General features: G+C 44.7%; 1 protein-coding gene across 1 annotated transcript in view; it reads left to right on the top strand.

Moving 5' to 3' along the window:
- The window catches only part of Setbp1 (SET binding protein 1), a 333,048-nt gene that overhangs the window by 204,371 nt on the left and 102,144 nt on the right, over positions 1–26,533 (top strand). Inside the window, exon 4 of the mRNA XM_026783404.1 lies at positions 21,545–24,995. Within this exon, the coding sequence (XP_026639205.1) occupies positions 21,545–24,995 (3,451 nt within the window). The remainder of the gene's footprint in view (positions 1–21,544; positions 24,996–26,533) is intronic.

Here is a 26,533-nt window from a genome sequence, read left to right as displayed (position 1 = left end):
CTAGACTGACTCCTGGTTTAAGATCATGACTGGTGACACAGCTTTGTCATGTCATAGGATTAAAGTATTAACACCCTTTTAGGACAGACACACAATTCTGGGTCCCAAGACAGAGACCCACTCTACTCATTGTCTCATAGACCGTGAAGGCTCTAAGGACTGAATGACTGTGGGATTAGGTGGGATAGAAACTTCTGTCTATAATTTCCCATAATTCAATAACAAGACATTTTCTTTCAGAGTCTTAACGTATAATCTCCTTTTGCTCCTTGCACAGGCTTGTATAGACATCATCTCAATGTTTAAGGGTAGTGAGCCACCTGGGAGGGAAATAGTAATGATTCAAAACATAATCATGGCTGTTTATATCAGATATGAATGCATGACTTAGGGCAGATCTTGATGAATGAAACCAATTCCTTCATCCATGAACTATGCTACTTCGAGCCAACACAGATATCAAGTAGGAAAATGGGGAAATGGTTCATCACATTTGGCTTGGCAAGTTCAGTATCAAGGGTTCACGTTGGACTTTAAGCCTAATTTCTATTTACTTTTGTTGTGCTGGTGGTTTTTTTCTAGGTTGGTTGAAAATCACTGTCTTCAAGTGATCATTATAGTTGACAAATAGTGAATGTGTTTGACATTCTACCTTTTTAGTGGCTGTTACATTTCAGACAAAAATAGGAGAGACATTCGATTTAAGGTTTTATATCATTAAGTAATGGCAGAAAATGATAGGTGGGGATAGGGATGGATGTCATTGGTCCTTATTGGGTAGTATAGATTGGAACTGAAGTGAGATTTTCTTGAGAAGATCCAGAAGGAGTCTTGAAGTTCATCATAGCCAGCTCTTCACATTTTCAAATAAAGTAACTTAGCAAAAGAAATAGTACTTGAGCCCAGGATTCAGTTTCCAGACCAATATCATGAAGTGTTCTTTCTCTTAGCTCTTATCCAACATGTGTCCTGAGGCACATATTAAGGGAAAAAATATCATATGAGTTATTGGGAATGACCTTGGATGTCCTGATTCAGAGCCTTTTATCATTCCTTCACAGATCACAGGTAAGGGGTCCTTTGAAGAAACGTTATGATGGGCAGTGTAAAGCACATGAATGTGTGCTTCTGTTGATTTGAATCTAGTTGTAGAAACTGATGATGAAAACAGTGTTGGGCACTGTGTTTCCAGTTTGGCCATGGAGGATCTCTGAGTTTTCAAATGCCTCAGAAGGCAACTTGTGAGACTGACAACTCGAGTCCCCTCGCGCCATCATACTCCAGAATGACAGTTCTCTAAGCAGCTCTCCAGACTCAGAAATTAATTCACTAATTAAGAATGTATTAGGTTTTAGTGGTGGGATAGGCAAAATTTGTGTGTGTGTGTGTGCGCGCGTGCATGAGTGTGTGTGTACGTATGCATGTATGTATTTTCTTATTGTCAAAAAGGACATTAGTATCAAGTAGTGGATTTGACTCATTCAACCAACCAGCTAGTCAATTGATGACTCCAAGCAAGGTGTGTCCAACCCTATGTCAAGCACCCAGAAGAAAGGATGACATAATGACAGACTGACTTACAGGGCCTTTGATCTTTACTTAGAAGGGTAAACAGACAGAAACACACTAAAATAATAGAAAATGGATAAGGGCATAAATCTCTACCTTTGGTTATTAATGAAGACCATATGCTAGATACATGTGATGAGTAATGAGTAAGGAGTTCAGAGAATACTCAGGGTGTGCATCAGAACTGGGCTTCACTTGAGTCAAATCAGTTTAAAGCCAGAAGAAAAAAAGAGGACCTTGGGAAGAATGGAGCACAGCCAACTGTTGCCCCTGCAACATGCCATGGGTCAAGCACATCCATCTCTCCATCTCTATCTGTCCTGATGAGGACCAGAGAGAGCTATTACGATGCTCATTCCTTCTCACCTTGCTAGCAAGTACCAATTATGATCTAAATGTAGCCCTGAAGAATCCCAAGACTGAGTCCCTTTCTACTTCTTTTCCTTTCCAAACCATCCTGCTGATGATAGACCTCAGAGTCCAGAAATCTGACTTTCCCCTTCATGTTTGTTTTCGTATTCTGATTTCCGCTTTCCTGGCTAGCTGAATTCCCAGGACTAAGAGTCGTGGCTCAGTGAGGAAAAGTTACTTGAACTGCTTGATGCTACAAATGTCCCTTCTTACTGTCTACAAATATTTACTATGTTCTTCTCAAGCACTCTCATGACCTAAACACCATTTAAATAGCACTGCTGTCCAAGTCACTCTGGAATCTTCATTGGACAGACCCTCCCAGCACTGTGACTTGAACTTGTCTTGCTGGAAAATGCAGAATCAAGTCTTGAGAGACCACCTGACACTGCGTATTTCTGAGTACTCAGAATAATAAGGATAAATGAGACAAACTATATTATGATATCTATGTGTAATGCCTAGCTTTGTTATTCATTTCGGAAGCCTGAGGTAAGTCATTAGTTTCAAGTCCAAAATGGCACTGACAGTCTCCTCCTTTCCCAGTTTCACATGGGGTCTTGGAAAGCACAAAAGGAAATACTTTTGAAATATGTCCGGAATGTGTAGACCACTCCAGGTCTGGGGACACAGACTTGGTATCTGAACAGGCCTGCTGTTTCATAGACCTCATTCACTCGTGGATACTTCACCTTGCCATATTGATTGACTTTCAGGAACTCAATGAGACAAAGAAACAAACAGACACAGAAGATACTTTTTGCTGGTCGCCCAGAGTATCACCCTGGTCATTTTCAATATACTCAGAGATGGCGAGCCTAGACCAGAATTGGGAAGACAGTTGTGTTGTCATCCCCTTCACAGTGGGCTCAGCTTCCTTATTCCCAAAATGGAAAAGTAATTAGAATTCCTTTGTGACTTTGGCATGGGGGAGTTTCTGTGCAGTTGCCATCTGGGGTGCAGTGAGTTGATGCAGGGGTTTGAGAGTATTTCCAGCTCTCCAATTCTCTAACTGCTCACCTTGGATCTTCTTCGCTCATGGTCTACCTGAGATGTCACTGAAACAGAAAGTCACAAGCCAGGCCGAATGATATTTAAATGCCTCACTCTATGGTTCCCTGATCCATCCAGTCAGTTAATAGGTCAGCTTCAAGCTCCTTACATCCAGGTGTGAGTTTAGGGGAGAGATGGGGTCAATCATCTCCTCATGTTCTGTCATCTCCAGCAATAAGAAAAGGTTCCCTCTTCAGCTTGCCTCAAGCTGACCGTTGTCTGACTCTGCCTATCACAACTCAGGTTGTGAGGTGCTGCAGGACACTGGGTTCTCTGTCTCTGAACTCAAAGCCACTGCCCAAGAGAGTCCCTGATAACTGTATTTTACATGGAGGATTCTGCGTTGAGGACCCCCCTGAGGCCTCAATGTGCAGAAGGAAGCGTCAAAGCAAAGATAGCCTGGGTCACACCAACTGCGCGTGCAGTCAGCTTGCGTCTCACCTAAACTCCAGTGTGTCCATATGGCCTTACATGGACTTGCTCCCCAGGGACGGCCCACACGGCCTGCCCTCGGTTTGTACTTTGGGAGGCTTAGCAAAGAAGATTAGAGTTGTGAGAATCAAAATCCTTCTTGCTGCCGCTGCTCCATCTCTACTTCTTCTCGATAAACAGTTGTCAGAGAATTTGATGAAATGAACACACGCACAATCTGCTTCAAAACAGTAATCCCCATAGTCAGAGTTTACATTTGAGGCTAGCTTTATTTTTCTAGTTAGAGTTCTCAAGGACATGTACTTAGAAAGTAGGGGTCACTGGGATAGGGCCAGCACCTCAGCCTGATGAAGAGGGACGCAGGCTTAGCTGGAGTGACCTGGAACTCTGCTACCACTGGCTAGATCTTCTCTATGAAAAGCTGTCTAGCGGTGTCCCAGTTAACATGAATCCCTGCATGATAGGGTCACACCATTTGACTAGGAGATAGGGAACAGAAGATCTGCCCCACTTGACCACAAGGAAGCCATGGGGCTGCCAAAAAAGAAAGTGATTGCTTTGATGGTTACCCACCCTTTATCATTCTAGATGTAAATCAGGGGTGGTGAGGCTTGCTCTACAGTGTTAAGGAAAGGATTCAGGTGAGGGGCAGAATCTACAAGGTTTCAAGCTGTGAGTGCTTTTGATTCCAGACAAGTTGCTCAACTCTGCTCAATAGTTAGAATGGAAACACACACACACACACACACACACACACACACACACACACACACACACACACACAAAACCCAAACAAAACAAAAAGGAAAAGATAATTGAATAATATAATAGAGCCTGAGAGCATTAGAATTTATGTTCTAGCTAGCAACTCTAAGCTGGATGGTTATCTTACCTGCACTACCAATGGTATGGGCCCCAGTAAAAGCTGAGTGCAAGCCTCATTTCTAAGGGCAATTCCCTGCATGCCCATTTGTGAAAGACTGTTCTCCATAGCCATAGCACATGCCATCCACTTACTGGATTCCAATGACAATAGAGCAGGAATGTAGCCAGCACGCTTCTTCCAGTAACACTTTCCGTATCTGCTACAAAATGACGGTGCTGGTCCCGGCATCAGCCCACTGCTCCCTTAAGGCAGAACTATGGCCATCTCATTCTCAATGGTGACCCCAACATCTAGACACCATGGTTTATGACATAATGCCCATAAAATTTATATTGAACAAAAATAAGACATCGAGGGAGTTAAGATCTTAGCCATAGCATTCTGAATCTTCAGCTACTCATTATGTAGAGAATCAAGAGTCAATTTGATTTGGATATGTGATTAAATATTGCAGTATTAGAATGAATATCTTTGACCAGCCTTTCTAAATCAAATCTTTCCACCTTTAAACTTATCCCTATATATGATCTGATTATTTTCTTTATAATTAATATCAGTTGATTAATGTTAATCCACATGCATATACTTATACTACCTGTATATACCATGTATTTGTATAGATAGGCATATTATTAATTAACATACAGAGTGGGATAACTCATACTTAAATATATTTTCAGAATTTTGCTTTTGTTTCTTGTCTACTTTCTAGTCAATATAATGTAAGTTTCCTGATATAAGGGGTGTTGATTTGTTCACTATTTACATTAAAACATTTAGTGTTGATATAACAAAATAACCAAGGCTAGGTCATTTGTAATAAACAAAATGTATGTCTCATCATCTGGTATTCTCAAGATCAAAATGCCAGAGGTTAAGGCTTTGTATTTCTGCTCCCACGGAGGCTTTTTTTTTTTAACACAATACCCCCAAACCCAGAGACAGCAGCAGAATCAGTGCAAACCCACTCCTATAGCCTTTCCTATAATAGTGGTAATCCACGCATGCCTGTAGCATGGATTAGATTGTTTCTCCCAATGCATCAAGGTGGACATTGCATTTCTAACATGTTTACAGGGACATAAATAGTCTGGCTACAGCACTGCTCAGCCCTGCATCAAAGAATGTGCTTCGGTGTTTAATAAGTGGTCAACAGTGTTAGCTGAATGAGTGAGCAAGAGAATGGTTTAAAGGAAAGAGGACCTGAGTTGGATCTTGCAAACCAAATATAATTTAACCAAGACTTGCAGAATGAGAAACTGACCATTGAAATCAGCAAGATAAGACAGTAAGGGATGAGAACCCGGGCTAAGTGGTTTAGCAATAGTCTCTGTATGTATGTATTAGTGCATAGGTTGCTGTCAGCCGTTAGTGGTTGCCCATTATGGTTTTGAGCCTCTGATAGTAGGAACCATGATGGCCCCTGTGGATTGTGATTAAACCCTCCAAGACAGCATTCACTAAACTTGAAGTCAAGGAAAGAGTGTTCTTCTCTGGTGCTCCAGAACTAACTTCTTAAGAATATTGTGATGGATATGAAACAGCTTCCCAGCATCAAGAGAGTCAGGATCGTCCCCTTAGCTCTTTGCAAGCGGCTCAGACACCTAGCCACAGGTCTACTCTCTGCTTTGTTCTCACATCAATTAGAGTCTTAGTGACATGATTGAGAATCCTTTGGATATATACCCAAAAGTGGTATTGCTGGGTCTTGTGGAAGGATGTTTCCTAATTTTCTGAGAAATTGCTACACTGATATCCAAAGGGGCTGAACAAGTTTGCACTCCCACCAGCAATGCAAGAGTGTTCCCTTTACCCCATATCCTCTCCAGCATAAGTTGTCATCAGTGTTTTTGATCTTGGCCATTCTTACAGGTGTAAGATGGGATCTCAGAATTGTTTTGATTTGCATTTCTCTGATGACTAAGGATGTTGAGCATTTTCCTTGAGTGTCTTTCTGCCATTTGAGATTTATTTGCTGAGAGTTCTGTTTAGATCTGAAGCAAATGCCGACTTCCATAAATGATTTGACCCCAAGCCCTAAGTGCAGTGCAAGAAAATCTCAGAATTCCAGCTGCAGAATTGCAAATCCCGTGCATTTTCTAATAGAACGTACTTGAACTGTGTCTCCGAGTCTCACGGAGGTCCTAGTAAAGGAGATGTTTTCAGTTCTGTCAAATGTTACCAAGTGAGTCCCAGCCATTGTTGGAATATAAAGTGTTGCTCTTGCAAATTATCTTTATACAGGGCTTGTGTAATTATCACCCCCCCCTCCTCCAACAAGGCAGTAGGGTTAGAATCTGAGCTTTGTGTGGCCTGGTTAAAACTCTCTTCTCTCCAGTTCTCTGGAGCAGCTGTTGAAAGGACAAAGCCTCCATTTTAAAGCCAGTGTTTTCCTTGCCTAGCAGAAATGAACCCCAGTGAGTGAGCAGACAGGCAGCATTGGGAAGCTCTTATCTCCGGGTGAAGTAGCTCTCTCTTCTTTCAAACTGAAGGGGCACAGCACACATGGCAAGGGAATCTAAGTACATGGCACATGTTTGAGCAAAGATGTTGTCGGTTATAAAATGTCAGGGAAGCAGACGTGTAACAACAGACACTTAGGGTGGCTGCTGTATCCTCCAAGAGATGAGAAGAGAGTAGGGAAACTCTCCTAGAGATAGTTAGCTCAGAAGTTCCACATGCTTACCTTCAAACCATGGATTAGCTCAGCTTTCAGAAGAGTCTCTTGCCTAATCCCCATTGGCCAGCTGGCATGTTGATTAGTCCATAGCAAAGAATAGTGGTGTCAGGATAGCACATATTCTTAGGGTCGCTTGAGATCGTGGGTGTCCGATCTTGTAAAGAAATAGCAAGAAAGAAGTACATGACCAGAGATCTGACTGTGACGCTCTAGGTATCAAGCTGTTTGTGTAGCATTGACTACCTTTCTCCTGAGTACATAACTGAGTGCTTGCGAGACAGAGGGCATTATTTCTGTCTACAAAACTAATGTCCGAGAGTTTAGTGTCAGGATCCCCCTGAGATTTGTATTGCACTCTGCTTCCCGGGGAGAGCTCCTGATGCTGTTGATTATTGTTGTTGTTGGTGGTGGTAGTGGTGTTGGTGGTGGTGGTGGTGGTGGTTGTGTGTGTGTGTGTGTGTGTGTGTGTGTATGTGACATTAACACACAAGCACATGGCCATTCACTTGGACTAAAATGTCCTGATCTTGCTCTTTAAAGTAATGATCACCAGTGCTCAGAGGATGTTTTCATGGGCCAGCTGAGAAGTTAGGGTCACTCTATACAATATATACAACAGTAGAACTGAATAACACCAACTGGTTGACACAGCCTTGACAGTGGTAAACTCATCAATAGATACTGAATGACCATCTTAATACATTTTGATCTGTGGACATACTTGCATCTTTCATCTTGAATAGCCACAACTTAGAAAATGTGTTGTTATCACAGATAAAATTTTCGTTCCAGTTACTAGTGTGTTGTCCATGACATCCTAATGCTGGGAAAAGTCCATGCAATCTAAAAGATACAAGACCTGTACTCATAAAGAAATTAGGATGGAGTGGTGGCAGTTTGAGGGTTAAAGAAATGGGATATATCTGTAGAAGTTTCATGGCTACCAGAGAGTCTACTCTGCACTCCGATTTTTACTTCTTTTGCCAAGTTTTATGCTTTTCAGGAAATCCCTGAAGCCTGTTCTTTATTTGGTTTCAGACAGACACAACAGGAAAACATCTGGATTGCCCGGTTATATATGTGAGACCCTTGGGACTTTAGCTTGCTTTCAGGTTGTACCAGAGGGCAACTGGCAGTTAGTTCATCAATGATGCCAGGATGCGGGCTATGCACCTCTGTGCATCTGGTTCCCCAGGCTCCTGTCACTCTGTCCTTCCCATTGATAAACGGGCTGTGGGATGCTTGAGTCAAATGTCACCGACGGCCTAGGGCTTTTGTGTAGAGCTGGCTCAGAGAAGCCCAGCTGAAAAAGGTAATGGCTAGCGAGGGAAACAACCATTTAGGGTTTTTAATTCCGAAGCTCCTCCCCTCTCATCCATCCGGAGGTGATGACTGAGTTCTAGAATTTACAGTGAGGGAGCTGAGATGAGCATGGACGTCCCTGATTGTCGCAGCGCTTTTGTTTGTGGGGAAACTGAGACCTAGAGGAACAATGCTTACACTGGATACAGAGAACCCCAATACTCACCCTAATGCTTTCACTTAGCATCCGCTGTGTTTTAAGCTGCTCTTGTGTCCCAGGAGCATAATTCCAGCTTAACAGGACATAGCTTCATTCACAAGAAACTTGGAAATACACCACAGCCCCTAGGGATGTCTCAGTGCCAGTTCTGATTATTTAGGGAGAAGCCAACTCCCAAAATGCATCAATCACCCACCACGGAGAGAACAAATTCATGTGGGCATCTACTTCGTCAATGACCTCTCGTGAGACATCAGAAATGTTCCCAGGTGATTAAGGAGAGCACAGTGAGCTCGCAGATGACATGGCCTGAAGATCTGGATAGCACTTCAGAGGAGGCATGCCCATCGTGGGAAACCCCACACGGCATGCCAAGTTCACTCCTCTTCCCTCATCAGCTTGTGTAAAGTTTCTTGGCTTTTAAAAAAAAATTCCACCAGACTAGCTAAACTTTCCAGAATGTCTGTTTAATGCCTGGGACAGTGGCTACAATCCCACTAAGCCTTCATCTTTTTAAGTACAGAGAGCAAGCTGTCGAGTACCCAGGAGGCATTATATAAAACCAAGAGACAAGTTTTAGCTCCAGCACCAGAACCCTACTCCCCCAACCCGCTAAATTCACATGTAATAAAATACTCAGGAATCACTTTCATTTCTCAATATAAATACAGGGTTGCAAGGGCAGGAAATGGGGACTGGGGAGAAAGGGCAGGCTGTGGCCTGCTCAGAATGTGGCAGCATTCAGTCTCCACCAGCCACCTCACCTCTGAAAAAAAAAAAAATAAGGTTGAGTAGGCAAGCTGCTTTTATGATGGGAGAAATGCCTGTTTTTATAGCACACTAAATAAAACCTGCTTTTGGAGCTAGAAGTTTATTGCCAGAGTGGGGAGGGATGTTGTTTTCGTTTTCTCTTCTTTACCTTTCTGTTCCTGTTCCGGCATCAGCTAAAACCAGGAAAGTGGGGTGGTAAGGTTCCATAAGTCCAAGAAAGTCGATAGAAATAATAGAATCTATAGATGATGCCAGAACATTCTCTAATTTATATCTATATCCCATGCTGGTTTTACGGGAACTATATTCAGTGTTTTCAGCTTCCCCAAGTCATTAGAAGAGTTTTCAGCGAAGCAATAACAAAGAGCAGTAACCTGCATTTATATAGTATTCTATGGTTTCCAAAATGCTTTCACATCCTTCCCGCCTCCAGAGCAGCTTGGAGAAGCAGGCATGCGCAGGTTGATCAGTGTGATGGAAAAAGAGGTCACATAAAACCTACTCAAGGTCATATCACCTTAGGTAAGACCTGAATGAAAAGTTAGAGACACATTAACCAAACAAGGGCTAAGCTGAATTAAGAGCATTGCCTTGGAAGTAGAGACCTGCTGGGGGGACTGGGTAACACTGAGAAGTGTCCTGAATACAGAGTTGGGAGGAGGTTTACCTGCAGGTAGTATGCTAGGCCTTTGACATCAGTATTATTCTTTGTGTAAAATCCACAAAGACTGTGAGAAAAAGCCCTTAAATTTTTCTTACATATTTTTTTTTTCCTCAATTATCAATGCTTCATCCTCAGGAAGTGCTGAGACGTGGTGTTTCTGGATCTGGCATGACATGTCCTTGTGGCCCCACAGAGTGGTCTCTCAAAGGCTGTCCTGGCTCCCTAGTGGCCTGTCTCTGATGGGTGCCAGGAGTTTCTGAAAGTCAACCCCTGGAAGCCTTCATGGGAAACCCCAGGGTGCTTGTTACCTGAGTTACTATTGGAGAGGCAGGCCGATTGGGATGAGTTGGTGCTATTCGGATCACCAGAATCAAAGGGATTTGCAAGATTTCATGGTTTTCCATGTGGCCTCTGTAGAACAGCTTCATTCCCATCCGCCTGCTGGATTCAGATCTGGCATGCGAGGGTCTCATTTCCTTCAGTCCACACCCAGCTTCTAGACACCAGTCCCTGATGCCCGCTCCCCATAGACGGGCGAGTCACTCACCTCCTCTGGTGATGACACTCTCTCCCCCTCCTCTTTTGTGGGGTTGCATGAGCTGTGAGGAGAGGGATTTGTTGGAGACACTCCATTTAGAGCCAAGTGTTCCAATTCCCCTCACTCTCTGCATATTGTCCAGCTGTGGGTCTCTGCATGTAGCTTTCGTACCACAGGAGAAAGCTTGGTGGCTGGGCGAGACCCTGATCTATGAGGATAGCAGAATATCATTTGGAGTCATTTTACTCTTTCTTTGTTTCTTTTTTATTCCTTTTTTCCTTCTCCCACCCCTTTCTCTCCCTCCCGCTCTCCCTCTTTCTTTTTCTTTCTTTCAGGCCAGTAGTATTTGGTTTTGCTGTAGGTGTATGAGCTATCTAGTCTCTGGTTCTTGATCACCCAAACAATACTGGGTATGGGCTCTATTTTGTGGAGTGGGTCTAAGTCAAATTGGACATTGGTAACCCTCTACCTTTGTGTCTTACAATCTTTTCATTCTTCCACCAATCATCTGTGTGTGTGTGTGTGTGTCTGTCTGTCTGTCTGTCTTGTCTGTCTGTGTGTGAGTGTTTGATATAGAAGTGCCATTTAGGCTGAGCACTCCACGCTTACCCTCTGCAATTTGACCAGCTATGACTTTCATCATTAATCACCATCCACTGCCCAGAGAAATGCCTTTGTTGAGATCTGAGACCTACACTAATCTCTGGGTATAGGGATATGAACTTAGAGGGAAATCTGGTACTATGTCTGTAGAGCAGAATAATCATAGTAAGTTTACCCCTGGGGCTTATGATCTTTCTATCAATGGTCTCTGGCCAGATTTACAGTACCAGACATGTGTGTCTTCCTGAGAAGACTTATATCCAATCAGAAAGTGGTCAGTTACCCTCAGCATTTGTATGACTGTTATACCCATGGGCATACCTTGCCAGGTTAGTTTTTACTGTTGCTCACATGATTTGTAGATGGATAAAACTGTTGATGGCTCTTCCCCCTCAGACGCCTACATAGCACTTTCTCATACCGTGTAAGCTACCAGAGGGAGGAAGCTTCCTGGGCAGCACCAGTTTGATTTCTCTGTGTCCTGTGATCAATACTGTGTAGTTTCTCCAGCAGGAGGGGGTTACCATCAAGTTCTGGCACAAAACCAAGAGTTATGGCAATATCCTGTTATTTGGTATGGGTTGTCTCTGGGACACCTCTGACCAGAAACTCGAGGGGTACACCATACCTGGCCCTAACTTTTTATTTGGCAGTCTGTGACTTCTGGGAGAATCTACATGGGATAGTTCCAATAGAAATATTTACTATGAATATTGTTGGGAAGTGTCTAAACTACTAGGCTTGTGGGTGCCCTTTTCAAACATCTTCACTATTAGCCATCCCTTCCCCCAGCCCCTCCTCTGCCAAGACACACTATTTAGGTCACATAATTAAAAAGCCCAATTGCATTTATCTAACAATAGAATAAAACATATCCAGATCCATGGAGTCTGAAAATTGCTAAAAACAGAGCAGGAGATTGAACTCACTCCACAGTGCATTTTTTTCTTGGTTTGCTAAGATATCATGCTTACCCCCAGCCACCCTGGGTTTCGGATTACTTGTTGCCCCTATTTATCGTGACGTTTCATGAAAGAACAAGTAAAGAGCGTTCAGATCAAGAGAATAAAGCACTACTACCTGGGGCTGGAGAGATGGCTCGGAGGTTAAGAGCACTTGCTGCTCTTGCAGAGGACCCATGTTTGCTTCCCAGCACCCACGTGGTGCTTGACAACCAGCTATAACTCCAGTTCAGAGAATCAGACACTCTCTTCTGACTTCTCTGAGCACCAGGAAGGCACACAGTACACATACAAAAAGACAAAACACTCATACGTGGACAGTAAAATAGGTAAGCCTCTTGTAAAGAGAAAAGGAAGCACTAGCAAATGGATAGAACTGCACTCTTCATGCCGGTGTAAGCTCCCTCCTGTCTCATGCTGCCAGGTCATCTCCAGTGAGGCTGGGGGAAGATCATTAGTTCTGAACAGTAGTTTAAGGGTGGGAGGTGTATGATAATACCCACTATGAGGAAGATGCTGGGACACTCACTAGCTTCCGGTCCTACAACTCCCCCACGACCAAAGACACCGCTGCAAATTTTTGGGTGAAAGATCAAGAGGTTAATTCAGTTTATAGTACATCACACACACACACACACACACACACACACACACACACACACACACACACACATCGCCCCCACTGTATGTGGCAGCCTCTCTGTTATTCCATGACTTTCAGAAGTGTGAACTCTAATCAACTGCTTGAGGAAAGAATAGCTTATCACTAGTAGTGGTCCTTTGGTAGAAATACAGAATCTTAGCCCCACCCTAGACTAGCAGAATCCGAATCCAGGTTTTAAGAAAGTCCTGAAGTGAATCCCAGAATTCCAAGCAGTTGGTGTTGAGGAGCACTGGCTTATAGTCCTCCCTCTCCTCTGCTCTGTGCTCCAGACTTCCTCTCTGGTCCCTCCCATAACTGAGGTAGAACAAAGAAGATAGTGAACAGACCTTAAAGTATAATTGGTCATTTGGGGTCCGATGCATTTTAAATATTTTAAACTATTGTCAGCAACGTTCCAATTTGTACTGGCAGGGAAAAGGAACCGGGGCTACTTGGCATAGCTATAGTGGGGGGAGAGGCAAGAGGGGGTCATACTGTGCTAGGGAGCCACATTCCAGGGTTCCCTCAATCTTTCTATTGCCATCTCAACTGCCCTGCTTCATGCCCTGTTGGCATCTCTCCTCTGTGGAGGGCAACAAAGAGTGGCTCCCATCCCTCCTGAGACTATCCCGATAGATGTCTGATGTGACTGTCCCTCCAGTCTCACGCTGATGTTATTAATTTTTAAAACAAACTTCCTGATTGAGGTTCTGGCTGCCTCTAAATTGTCTCTACAATGAGACTGTGTACTAATTAACCCATAGAAACAATCAATGATGTACCTTTTTCAAGTTTCGCAGTGATTAGAATATGAAAATGAAGAGCACAATGGTGCAGATGTTTTAAAATCACAGCAGACAGCAATTAGTGACAGGGGAACCAGCTGCTTATCTCTCCAGATAAAGCCTCTTAATAGGGAATTACACTGGAGGCGCCATTACCCAGATGGATCACACATGATTTACGGGGGAGGTGGGGCAGCGCTCACTTTGATTTGCGAGCCAGGTTCTTGTCAAGCTACATGCTTACCTTCGGAAAGGTGAACTGGTGGCTTCTGTGGAGGTAGCCTCTACCTTGCCACCTATTAGCCTGAGTCAGAGCCCATGCACAGGGACCAAACAGCCTGCAGAAACCACAGCACCTGCCTCCTAGAGTCAGGCCCTATTGTTTAGGGATGAATTCATTCAGCTGCCCCTGTGTGTTGGGAAGAAAGAGGGCCAGGGGAGGGAGATAAGGATGAGTTTCAGGCTAGGGTTAGAAACCTCTGGAAAGAAAGGTCTGCTTCCCTGCTAAGAGACTGTGTGTGTGTGTGTGCGCGTGCGTGCGTGCATGCGTGCGTGTGTGCATGTGTGTGTGTTTGAGAAAGAGAGAGAGAGAGAGAGAGAGAGAGAGAGAGAGATGAAGTGGAGGTGGAGAGATCCACCCTATTTGTCAAATATATCTTTGCTTGTTTCCTTTTATTTGTGAGTTTAGTTTGTTTTCATGTTAATGGGCCTCTGAACTATTCTGAGCACTAAGAACTCTGAATAACCTGCTACGGCATTTTATAAAAGTCTATTTATAGATACTTGTTTTGGTCTCTCAGGTAAATAATTGGAATGGAATTGTTGGCTCATGAGGTATATTTAGCCTTGACAGAAATTGCCAGAACATTATCCCAATGTTTTCACCCTTTTGACACTCTTCCCTCGAGCAATGGATGAGAGTGTCAAGGGTTTCACATCCTTGCCTACACTTGCTGTTTGTCCTTTGTATCTTAGCTATCCCAGGAAGCAAGCGGGCATCTTCTTATGGTTTGGTTATTCCTTGACAGCAAATAATGTTGCGAACATAAGTATGGATTCACTGGCCATTCCTCCTCATTTCATTGCCCAAAATATTTCAGTGGAAATATTTTCACTTACTGGGCAAAGCAGGATTGCTTGATATGCTCATCAGATCTTATGCACCGCCTTTCGCTTTGCATTGATGGGAGTCAGGCATCCTTGGTTTTGTTGCTGTTTTTCTTCACTTTGCTACAAATTGCCTATCTGATTTATACTGCTGCTTTTAAATTTTTCTCCACACCTTTGGTTTGCACCAGTTTCTTTACAATATGTCTAGATATGGTTTCTGTTTGTGTTTATTTTGCCTTCTGACCGACGTGAATTTGCATGCACTTTCCCTCCTCTGTTCTCCTTCTGATATTCTAAGGCTGTTAGATCTCTTTATGTTCCGCGTGTTGCTGAAGTGCTGGAGTGAAGCACTGCTATTATTCTCTCCCCAGCTCGAGACTTAGATGCTTTTTCCTGTGCTCTTTTCATGCTCACTGAGCATCCGCAGTGCGCTGGAAGCTGGGAGGCCCCTACTTGATGCTTCCATTGTAGCTTTATTCAGGTGCAGAGTTGACACCTGCCTGTTTCCCTGTTCTTGTGATTGCTATGCTGAGGCTTCCCATCTGGTTATCAGCGACCATGCAGCCATTCCTTTAAAGAGTCGAACAGTTTTGGAATGGTTATTTTAGGCTATTTTTCTTTTCCCAATGGTGTGACATTTTTGCCTACCCCCTTGTGTATTGTATACATGTGTGTTTGTGTGTGTGTGTGTGTGTGTGTGTGTGTGTGTGTGTGTGTGTGTGCAAGTCCAGGTATCAGGCTCTCTCATTTTCTGCCATATTCCTTTGAAAGAGAATCAGTCAGGGAGCCCAGAGCTCGTTTGGGGCCAGTGAGGCAGCAGTCTTCTTACCTTTACCTGGCTCATTCATGGAGCTAAGGGTGAGCATGGTCAGACCCACTGTGTTATGGGAGTGCTGGAGATGTGAACCCGGTTCCCACGGTTGTGATTGCAAATTGCAGGTCCTCTTGCCCACTGAACTCCCACCCAGGCCCCCATTACTAACTCTCCGATTGTGTCCTAGATATTGTATGCATCCTGTATGATGCAGAGTCTACATGTTGTTTTTCTCTAAAGAGTTTCAGCCTTTGTTCTTGTAGGCAGTTAAATCAGGATCCTGTTTATAATCCTTCTTAAAATTTCCCAAGGAGAAACTGAGTTAGGGTAGTTGCAAAGAGTGTCACTTTGAAGATAGAAATAGGAAATATGAACGTTTCATTAAAGCCTCCCCACAAGCTGGTGACAAGTTCAACATCGCCCTGTTTTGTGCGACCTCAGAACTTCATAGTCAACTTCAACTAAGCATTGCATTTGGGTTCTTTTTCTCGCATGTGTATTAACATTTGTCTAGAGACCTAAGAGGAATCCTAGTAAGGTTTCTAGAATTCCTATCTACATAGTTCCCTCTGTGTACCTAGCCCCTCAAACTTCTGGTCCCTCTTGAGTCTTAAAGTCTAACCTTTGTTTTACTTGCCTATTGAATTCCAGCCCTGGTCTCCACCTTCCTCTCTCCACCAGAAAAAGTTCTCCTGCACAGAAAGCTGGGCACAGCTGAGGCCTGTGTGGATTCCCTCCACCCCCACTCACAGCCCATGTTGTCTGCTACAACTGCAGGAGATGAGTTGGGTCAGTTCAGTTTTACACTTGTCCTCATGGAAATATTGTAGCCAGCACTTGTTATTTCATCATAGCCAAAATCAAGTGAGTGGTAATTTTCAATAATGCAAAAAGATAATATACACAGAGGAGCTTATGGTCAGAGCCTGTGCCTTTGTGTGAGCTCTTTCCACCTCCTGGGATAGGGACACGTTAATATATCGCCCAGGGCACCCAAATCACCAAGGACTTATCTGATGGGAATCATACCCTGTTGACTTCTTAGGATAGCCCACAGACACTAGGGTGACAGGTCCAATTTATATACTTAAGAGAGCATTGAAAAGAAACTATTGCCTGCGTAATAACAATACCAGTTGACATGCCAATGCAGACAGGGGAAGTCCCACAAGCTACAACCTCTAGGCAAAGACGGAAATTAATAACTGCTGATAGAGGGGAAATCAGTCCTCAAGGGACAAGCCCCTAACCGGACCGGATAGCCCTCACACACGTGTATATGAACAACACTTAGTGGACTCAGCAGGTTGTGTGTGTGTGTGTGTGTGTGTGTGTGTGTGTGTGCATGTATGTCTTGCCAGATCCGCTGGCTACAGTTCAAAAATGTTTTGGGGAAATTCTAGGACTTTGTGAAACACATTTGGAAACCACTGGAATCAGATTCTCCTGGCAATACTAGCGTCTCCCTGGTGCCTAAGCCAGGCACTGTCTTTGCTATAATCCAGGGTTCTGAACTCTGTCTGCTCATTGGGGTTGCCTGAAAGCTTTGAAGGAAGTGCTAGTAATTCGGGTTCACCACCAGAATGTTGGCATAATTGCCCCAGGTAGATGCCAGGTATGTTGTTTTTCACAATGTTTCCTGTGTGATTTTAGCATACAGCTAAAGTAGGACACTTTTAATCTAAGCAGACAGTTTGTGGTTCCTTGTTTCCTCACTCGGCTCTTCCTCAAGTTTAAGCACTTGCTTCTAGCCCCAGAAGTGAAAAGTCCGGGCTCCTGAGAGCTCTAATGATTAGCCTGGATGAGAATCCCAGGATGGGAGGTCATGCACACCTGCATGCTCTCCGTTCTGGGACGGTAATACTGTCTTCCTCCTAGAAAGCTCACCCACCCCCCCGCACACACTCCTTCTCCCTAAATCAGAAACAACGTTGGGGTTTCTTGCCATGGAAGTCGCTGAGTTTGTGGAGAAACACAGGAATGGTCGATGTTGCCAAATTGCATATCCTAACAGGCCTATGATGGTTTGCTATGCATACTTACCCCTAGAAAGTTCTGCGAATGTCATAGAAACCACAGGCAAGCCTGTGTTAAAACGTGTGATCAGTGGGGTTTAAGTTTGTGCATCAACATTGTCTGGAGACGCCGTTAGAGGACCCCTTCCTTTCTCCCACCCGCAGAGATGGGGAGTTAGTGGGTCTGCAATGGGCCAAGCAGGCTGGGTTCATAACTGTTGCCTTAAGCGCTTCTGAGACAGTGACCCAACCACACATCTGGACAAGCACCAAGTGTCAAGCTCAGAGATCAAGATTCTCCAGTGGCTTCCTATCTCCCTGTGCTGTACATCAGCACATCTCAGAGACAGTAAATTCATCAGAAACAGGAAGGACAAAGGCTACCCAAAGAGGAGTCTGTCTCTATGAATGCTGCTTTAATTTTTTTTGATCCACCATATTTTTCTTTGGGTAAAAAAAAAAAAGAAAAGGAAAAGATTAGCTTTAGATAATTGTGAGATAAGGCTTAGGCACTCATTTTCTTTCCACTTTTAAAGAATTTTAAAGTAATTGACTTAAAAAAAGAAATAAAGTTTTTAAAAAAGGAAAGTTGGCCTGTACAGACTTTAAATATGTATAATTTATATAAAAGATTGGGGGAGGAAACAGTCATTTTTCTTCCTTTTGACAGTGCGCTTTGTCAACCTCTGTATGGGTGGAATAAGGGCTCAGTTCTCAGTGAAGGAGATATTGGGGCTTTTGTGTATATGTCATGTTATGACTGACAGAGGAGGTATCAGTACTCCGCGGATGCGCTCCATATAACCATCAGAACATAGGAGGCCTTCTCAGACACTTTATCAAGTGCCCTTTCTTGGTACACCCTGCTTCTCTGCTCCTTGTCCACAGCCCCAGGAAGTGAGGGGTTTTAGTATCATCCCCACTACTCCAGATCCCTTACTATCCCTTTGTCCATCCTCGTCTTTAAAGGTTGAACCTACCTTAAAAGGTAAGCTACCTGTGAAATGGTCTGAAAAGCGGGCTAGGCTGTGGTCCAGTGGAACACTGTGCATAACCTTTAGCAGGTCCCTGCCTACAAGATTACAGGCCCAGGCATTTCTGCCACACTGGAACCCCCATCTTTTTAGGTGCAGACCCTCCCCCATAGTAGAGCAAACTGGAAGCAAGCAAAAACATTTAAGAAAGAACTAGCAATACAAATCCCCTTAACGGGGAGAGGGGTTTATCTTGCCAGAAACTTAGGCCATAAGTTGAGAGGAAGGGGTGTTTTATTTTTGTTTAGGCATCACCGAATGTATCTCAGCCCTCCAGTTTCACTGTGAACCATCATGAAAGAAAAGATGAATGATGTATTGTGGAGCTATATATTTTGCCATTTAATAGGAACCTCAGCTAACAGTTAATTTATTTTTTTATTTTGTACTTATTTTTATTTGAGCGTGTGAATCGCTATATGTCACCAGTGCCCATGAAGGGCAGAAAGAGGTGTCAGCTTCCCTGCAGCTAGAGTTACAGGCAGTTTTTGAGCCACCTTACCCAGCAAGCACGCTTAGCCATTGAGCTCTCCTTCCGGTCCCTCTTCTCTTTCTTTATTAATTCAAAATACATTCGTAAACAATTTTGTGTACTTGGCTTTGTAGTATGCCCTGGGAAGTATATGATACATAAAAAGATGGGAGATTTGTGTGTTTGCTTATTTGTCTGTCTGTTTGCTTGCTTGCTTTTACCCCCAAATGTTTACTGCCTTCGAGAAAGAGACAGGAGTGCATATGGATTAAATACCACAGGGCATTGTAAGGACTGTGTGGATATGTTTTATGGAAGGCAGCGGAACATGCAGCAGAGAGAGTGAAGGAAATTGGGTGTAATTGTGTTTGAGGTGGTAGCCGTGTTTGCAAGCGATATGTTGCAGCGCCTCGCACATTAATCTCTTCATTGACAAAATGAAATATCCATAATAAAATGCACATTCTTCCATTCATTCAGTAAATGTTTATTGAGGGCCTGCTGTGTGCGGAGGCATTGTGATCGGCACCTTGTTGATATGTAATAAGCTAGAAAGGGAAGTGGGCATGTAATTCAATTATCATACAAATCAAACATACAAAAATTAGCGACAGCTAGTGCAGCAAAGGTGAGGTGCGTGTTACTAAAAAGCTCGAAGCCGGGGTATATCTCCAAGGGTGAGAGACGTTCTTGAGACCGTGCTGCAAGAAGAAAGTGTTCATTGTGGACTCTGCTTGGGCTAAGGATCTGATGTGAGAGCCGAGAACACTTGACGAGGGTCACAGACCAAGTTTCCAGCCCTCAACTTCATCACAAAACCCATTCATGTGTGGACTCTAATTCCAGAGCTGGAGGCATGGGCGAGCTAGGAGTCTGGAGAAGACAGGCTCCCCCCAATCCTGTGTGCACAGATTGAACACTGTTATTCATACCTTACTTTATTTCACTCTCAGAAAGGCCACACCATGTGCTACCCAGCATCCTTAAAGAGTAGAAAACATAGCATCCCTGGTCCACCCTTCAGCCTGGGGTATAGTGACAGGCCACAACAAAAATGGTGAAGTATCAAACCCCCGATTCATAGGAGATGAGTGATAGTTAATATTCTATCCCCATATTAAATTTGTGTATTGTTATAGAAACTGGGGAATATCTTATGTCCACAGCAATAATCCCAAATAGACAGCGTCCAGGGGCAGTTAACTCTGTATATACATCGATGGTGATGCTGCCAATACTGCAAACTGTAAAAGAGCAAAAGCATACTTTTTTCCTGGTTGTGTATCGGCTTGACGTGGGGAGACGGTCACACATAGAAAACTAGACAGTGTGGCCACATAAACATAAAAAGGAGTTCACGAAGTCGCGGTGGCAAGGTGTTCCTCTGGAGATTCCCGGGGTTAGTGGAGGCAAGAGCCATTGAGTTCGGGCACTGACTTTTACCTACAACACTCCGGCCACCTGTGCCTTGTCTTAAGGGCATCATCAGGAATGGTTTCAACTGAAACATTCAGATCTGTAGTATCGATGACAATAGGATAAAACAATAGAAAGTATATAGGTAAGTGCATGGGTGATCAATTGATAAACAATAGATAATAAAAAAGGCTGATATATAGATATCCGACTGATAGACACTGCAGGATAAAACTGCCAAATTTTCTACGTCAGTCACCGTACTTTTCTTAGAGTGAATGAGACAAGACGCTTGCTTCAATCTACTGATCTTCTCCCTTCTGTAACAAATCGGAAACTGATCTGTCCCGTAAGTTTACCATTTGTGTAGGGGAAATACAATTGCCAGGCTACAGGAAAGGTGGTTTGGAGGGATCACAGTGTGTTCCTGGAGACTTTCCTTAAAGACTGTTTAATAGCAGCTCACAGCTCCTACCACATGCTAGCCCTCAAACCCAGGGGCATGCCCATTCACAAAGATGGGCATCCTTCCTGCGTGTTTCTCCTCTCGTGTGTCTTCCGCGTGCTCTGGACGTGGGCTGCTTTCACTTGCTGAACTCAGTGGAGCTTGCATTCAAAGATACCGAGCCCTGCGCTGTGCAGTCCACACTAAAGCAAGCAGGGAAGCAGGAGAGGGAAACGCTGTACTTCTGAGGGAAAGCAGGGACAAGTAAGAGACAGCCTGAATTAGGCAAAGGAGCACACGGGGGAGAGGTCGGGCTCTTGCCGACTCTGCTGGATTCTCCAGTCCCTAAGTGTCCTCCTCATAAGATTCTAGCCAAGAAGCCTTGGGTGGACTCCATCCACCTTCCATATAGTTCTCAGACTTTTTGAAACCAGGTTCTTTAGAGAGGAAAGACAGCACCGAAAGCATCCTTGTTAATGTCCAAATCCAGTGTCTTATATCTTTAGTATCATAATTGAGAAAAACTTCTCTCTCTCTCTCTCTCTCTCTCTCTCTCTCTCTCTCTCTCTCTCTCTCAGTCTAAAGGTTGGGAAAATATTAGCATAATCACTTATCAAATTTTAATTTTAAAATAATTAAGCTTCTAGACAATAAACTTTAAGGAGTGCCAACCCGCTCATTTTTGTTTCTCTCTTCCTCCCTACTCTGCCAACCTTCAGGCTTACGAGAGGCCCCAGAAACACTCAGCGCTTCACTATGACCCAGGCCTCTCACAGGGCTTCACCAGTGACACCTTAAAACCAAAGCACCAGCAAAAAAGCAGCAGCCAGAACCACATGGACTGGTCTACCAACTCTGACAGTGGACCTGCCACTCAGAATTGCTTCATCAGTCCAGAGTCTGGCCGAGACACTGCAAGCACCAGCAAGATCCCAGCTCTTGAACCCGTGGCTTCCTTTGCAAAGGCCCAGAGTAAGAAAGGCAATACAGGGAACACCCGGAGTCAGTTGTCCAGCAGCAGCAAAGATCTTCTCTTGGGGAATGTGGTACCATCTCCCAGCAGCCACAGCTCCCCAGCTCCCACTTGCAACTCTGCTGAGTGCAATGGACTCCAGCCATTGGGAGATCAAGATGGAGGAGGAACAAAGGAGCTCCCTGAACCACCCACTATAGGTAGCAAGAAAAAGTCCAATAAAAAAGATGTGATCAGTCAAACCATACCAAACTCAGATTTGGATTGGGTCAAAAGTGCCCAGAAAGCATTTGAAAATGCAGAAGGGAAAAGAGAGGGTTACTCTGCAGAGAATGCTCAAGAGGGATCCCCGAGCCGGCAGGGTATCAGCACCGTCAGTACTCCTGAAAATGATTCCAGTCATGTCCGGATTACTATCCCCATAAAGACACCTTCTCTGGATCCAACCAACCATAAGAGGAAAAAGAGGCAGTCCATAAAGGCTGTGGTAGAAAAAATCATCCCTGAGAAAGCACTGGCTTCCGGGATTGCTATGAGCAGTGAAGTCGTTAACAGGATCCTTTCCAACTCGGAGGGAAGCAAGAAAGAGCCTCGTGTCCCCAAGTTAGGAAAGATGATTGAGAATGAGTCCCCCTCAGCTGGCCTGGAAACAGGTGGCAATACTGAGAAAACTGTCCCTGGAGGTGTGTCCAAGCAGAGGAAACCACCCATGATCATGACGTCACCAACGCACACAGAGCACTCTCCCTCCGGAAAGCTGCCTGAAATCCAGCACCCCAAGTTTGCTGCAAAGAGGCGGTGTAGCAAAGCAAAACCCCCGGCTATGCTGCGGGAGGCGGTCTTAGCGACTGCCGACAAACTGATGGTGGAGCCACCGTCTGCTTACCCCATAACCCCTTCCAGCCCTCTCTACACCAACACGGATAGCCTGACTGTCATCACACCAGTGAAAAAGAAGCGGGGACGACCAAAGAAGCAGCCTCTGCTCACGGTGGAGACCATCCATGAAGGGACTTCCACTAGCCCAGTTAGTCCTATCAGCAGAGAGTTTCCTGGCACCAAGAAACGAAAGAGGCGGCGCAATTTGGCTAAGTTGGCCCAGTTAGTGCCGGGAGAGGACAAACCTATGAGTGAGATGAAATTTCACAAAAAGGTTGGAAAGCTTGGTGTGTTGGATAAGAAGACCATCAAAACCATCAATAAGATGAAGACACTCAAGAGGAAAAACATTTTAAATCAGATCTTGTCCTGTTCCAGCAGTGTGGCCCTAAAGGCCAAAGCTCCCCCAGAGACCAGTCCTGGGGCAGCATCATCGATTGAAAGCAAACTGGGCAAGCAGATTAATGTCAGCAAGAGAGGGACCATCTACATTGGCAAGAAGAGGGGCAGGAAACCAAGAACAGAGCTGCCTCCCCCATCCGAAGAACCTAAAACAGCCATCAAGCACCCCAGGCCTGTTTCTAGCCAGCCGGATGTCCCAGCCGTGCCTTCCAACTTTCAGTCACTTGTGGCTTCTTCACCAGCAGCTATGCACCCCCTTTCAACACAGTTAGGGGGGTCCAATGGCAACCTGAGCCCCGCCAGCACTGAAACCAATTTTTCAGAATTGAAAACTATGCCAAACCTCCAGCCCATCAGTGCTCTTCCAACCAAAACCCAGAAGGGAATCCATAGTGGAACTTGGAAGCTGTCTCCACCCAGGCTGATGGCCAACTCTCCTTCACACCTTTGCGAGATTAGCTCACTGAAGGAGATCACCTTGTCCCCTGTGAGTGAGTCCCACAGTGAGGAGACCATCCCGAGCGACAGTGGCATCGGGACAGACAACAACAGCACCTCTGACCAAGCAGAGAAAAGTTCAGAGTCCCGACGGAGGTACTCTTTCGACTTCTGTGCCCTGGACAACCCGGAGGCCATTCCGTCTGACACCAGCACAAAGAACCGGCACGGCCACCGGCAGAAGCATCTCATTGTGGACACATTTCTGGCCCACGAGAGCCTCAAGAAGCCAAAGCACAAGAGGAAAAGGAAAAGCCTGCAGAACCGCGACGATCTCCAGTTTCTGGCTGAGCTGGAAGAGCTCATCACCAAATTTCAAGTGTTCAGGATTTCCCACCGGGGTTACACTTTTTACCATGAGAACCCGTACCCCAGCATCTTTAGGATCAACTTTGATCACTATTACCCGGTGCCATATATCCAGTATGACCCATTGCTCTATCTTCGTAGGACTTCAGATTTGAAGTCAAAGAAGAAGCGTGGTAGGCCTGCAAAAACCAATGACACCATGACAAAGGTGCCTTTTTTACAGGGGTTCAGCTACCCTATTCCCAGTGGAAGTTACTATGCACCCTATGGAATGCCTTACACATCAATGCCTATGATGAACCTCGGTTACTACGGCCAGTATCCAGCTCCTCTGTACCTTTCGCACACACTTGGAGCAGCGTCCCCCTTCATGAGGCCAACGGTGCCACCACCTCAGTTCCACACAGGTTCCCATGTAAAGATGTCTGGAGCAACAAAACACAAAGCCAAGCACGGAGTACACTTGCAGGGAACGGTAGGCATAGGCCTCGGTGACATCCAGCCATCCCTGAACCCTCCCAAGGTGGGCGGGGCCGCCCTGTCTAGCAGTCGGCTCCACAAGAGGAAACATAAACACAAGCATAAGCACAAGGAGGACCGAATCCTAGGGACCCACGACAATCTGAGTGGTCTCTTTGCAGGCAAAGCGACAGGCTTCTCCAGCCACCTCCTGAGTGAGCGGCTGAGCAGTGCAGACAAGGAGCTCCCGTTGGTGAGCGAGAAGACCAAGCATAAGGAGAGACAGAAGCACCAGCATGGTGACACCGGCCACAAGGTTTCAAAGGGCAGCTTTGAAGTGGACACCCTGTCCACCCTGTCACTTTCTGATGCCCAGCACTGGACACAGGCTAAGGACAAAGGGGACTTGAGCAGCGAGCCCGTGGACTCGTGTGCTAAAAGGTACTCTGGTGGGGACGGCAGCGGCACAAGAGCAGAGAGTCTGGATGTGTTCAGCGAAATGAATCCTTCCGGTGACAAGTGGGAGAGTGACGTGTGTGGGAGCAAGAGGAGGAGCTTCGAAGGCTTTGGGACGTACAGGGAAAAGGACATCCAAGCCTTCAAGATGAGCCGCAAGGAGAGAAGTTCCTTTGAGTCCTCCATGTCTCCAGGTAAGACCACAGTTTTCTCTAGACTTGGTTTGCCCAGTTGCTTAGGTCCTGGCCTTTGCAATGTGAACACCAGTCATGTTGGGCACCTAGCATTCACTGTTTTACAAAAGGGGCGGAGCTAAATGCAAATAGGTCACCTTGCATATTTGAATATGCTTTGTATTCCATATACTGTTTACATGGCGTTGGCTTTCTCTTCCCCCAAAGCCAATGCCGAGAGACAGCCTTAGTAACTATCCAAGTGACAGACATAAGTGATACGATTGTCCTTTTGTTCTTGCTGTTTTGGTTTGGTTCAGTTTTTTGGGACAGGGTTTTCTCTGTGTAGCCCTTACTGTCCTGGAACTCACTCTGTAGTCCAGGTCAGCTTAGAACTCAGAGTTCCTTCTGCCTTTGCTACCCAAGTTCTGGGACTAAAGCCGTGTGCCAACGTTGCCTAGTTTACAGTTGTACTTTGTAGTAAAGATCCTGATTACAAGGTACAGTTTGCTAGTTGAGGCTCTAAAACCCACTAGACTATTAACAAAATCTTAAGAATGCCAAGGCTGAAAGAGTGGCATTGAGTGCATATGCCATGCCGTCGGTAGAAGTCACCTATCTTAAGTCTACCACAAAGTGATTGGAAGCTAATGATCAGAGAATCCTGAGGTCTAACCAATCAGGGAGCCCCAGTCCTAAACCATATTATGGATTCTTCACCAAGAGCTTTGGACAAGCTGCCCCAGTCAGGATCCCAAAGTGAAACCTAGACAACATTCACAATCTTGCTTCAACGTACTAAATGGAAGAGGCTTGGAGAAAGGTACTTTGTCCCTCCCTTACAAACGGAGCCATATCCCTGTGATTTTTAGCACACCCACTAAACTGGGATTTTTGCTCACCAATGTCTAAACGAATATGTTCATTGCTACCAGAAAAATCTCACTCTGTCAGTTACTGGCAGAATCTCTTTGCTAACCCTCCCAGTCCACACAAATCCTTTCCTGCCATGGAGTTTTACAATTTGGCAAACATGTCCATGCTTCCCTGTTTATATAGTACATAAATGTTAAGACTCTGAAGAGTACATAATTACTTGGAAAATAGTAGAAATATCTTTAATGAGAAATGAAAGAGATTAAAAGAATATCTTGCAGGCAATATTCTCTTGTCCCCAAATGGTGTGAAAAACTCTGGCCAAACGCTGGTTTTAAAGAACTCATTGCACACTGTGAAGATGTGGATATAATATGTTCTCTCTGTTTATGGTGCATGATTCTCACTTGCCCTCTGTCTTCCTGGGGAGTCCACAGTTAGTGACTGTGAAAACAGTCTATTCAAAAAGAATGACATATTCTTTCTAGACCAACAAATCTCAGTTAGAACTGACTAATGATTGCATCAGGTTTCTGTCTGTGAGTTATTGTAGTAGTAGATTGTCTTCTTCATGAAAGGAGAAAATTCATAGTTGACCTGGATTTTGTGACAATGATGAAGGTTCCAATGGTCCATATATCCTGCATGTCCAGAGCACCTCTGCTTTGCCATTTCTCATTCAG

Source organism: Microtus ochrogaster, chromosome 18 (assembly GCF_000317375.1).
Source record: "Microtus ochrogaster isolate Prairie Vole_2 chromosome 18, MicOch1.0, whole genome shotgun sequence".
Taxonomy (NCBI): Eukaryota; Metazoa; Chordata; class Mammalia; order Rodentia; family Cricetidae; genus Microtus; species Microtus ochrogaster.
The sequence above is the reverse complement of the archived record's forward strand: the minus strand, read 5'-3'. Positions and strand labels throughout refer to the sequence as shown.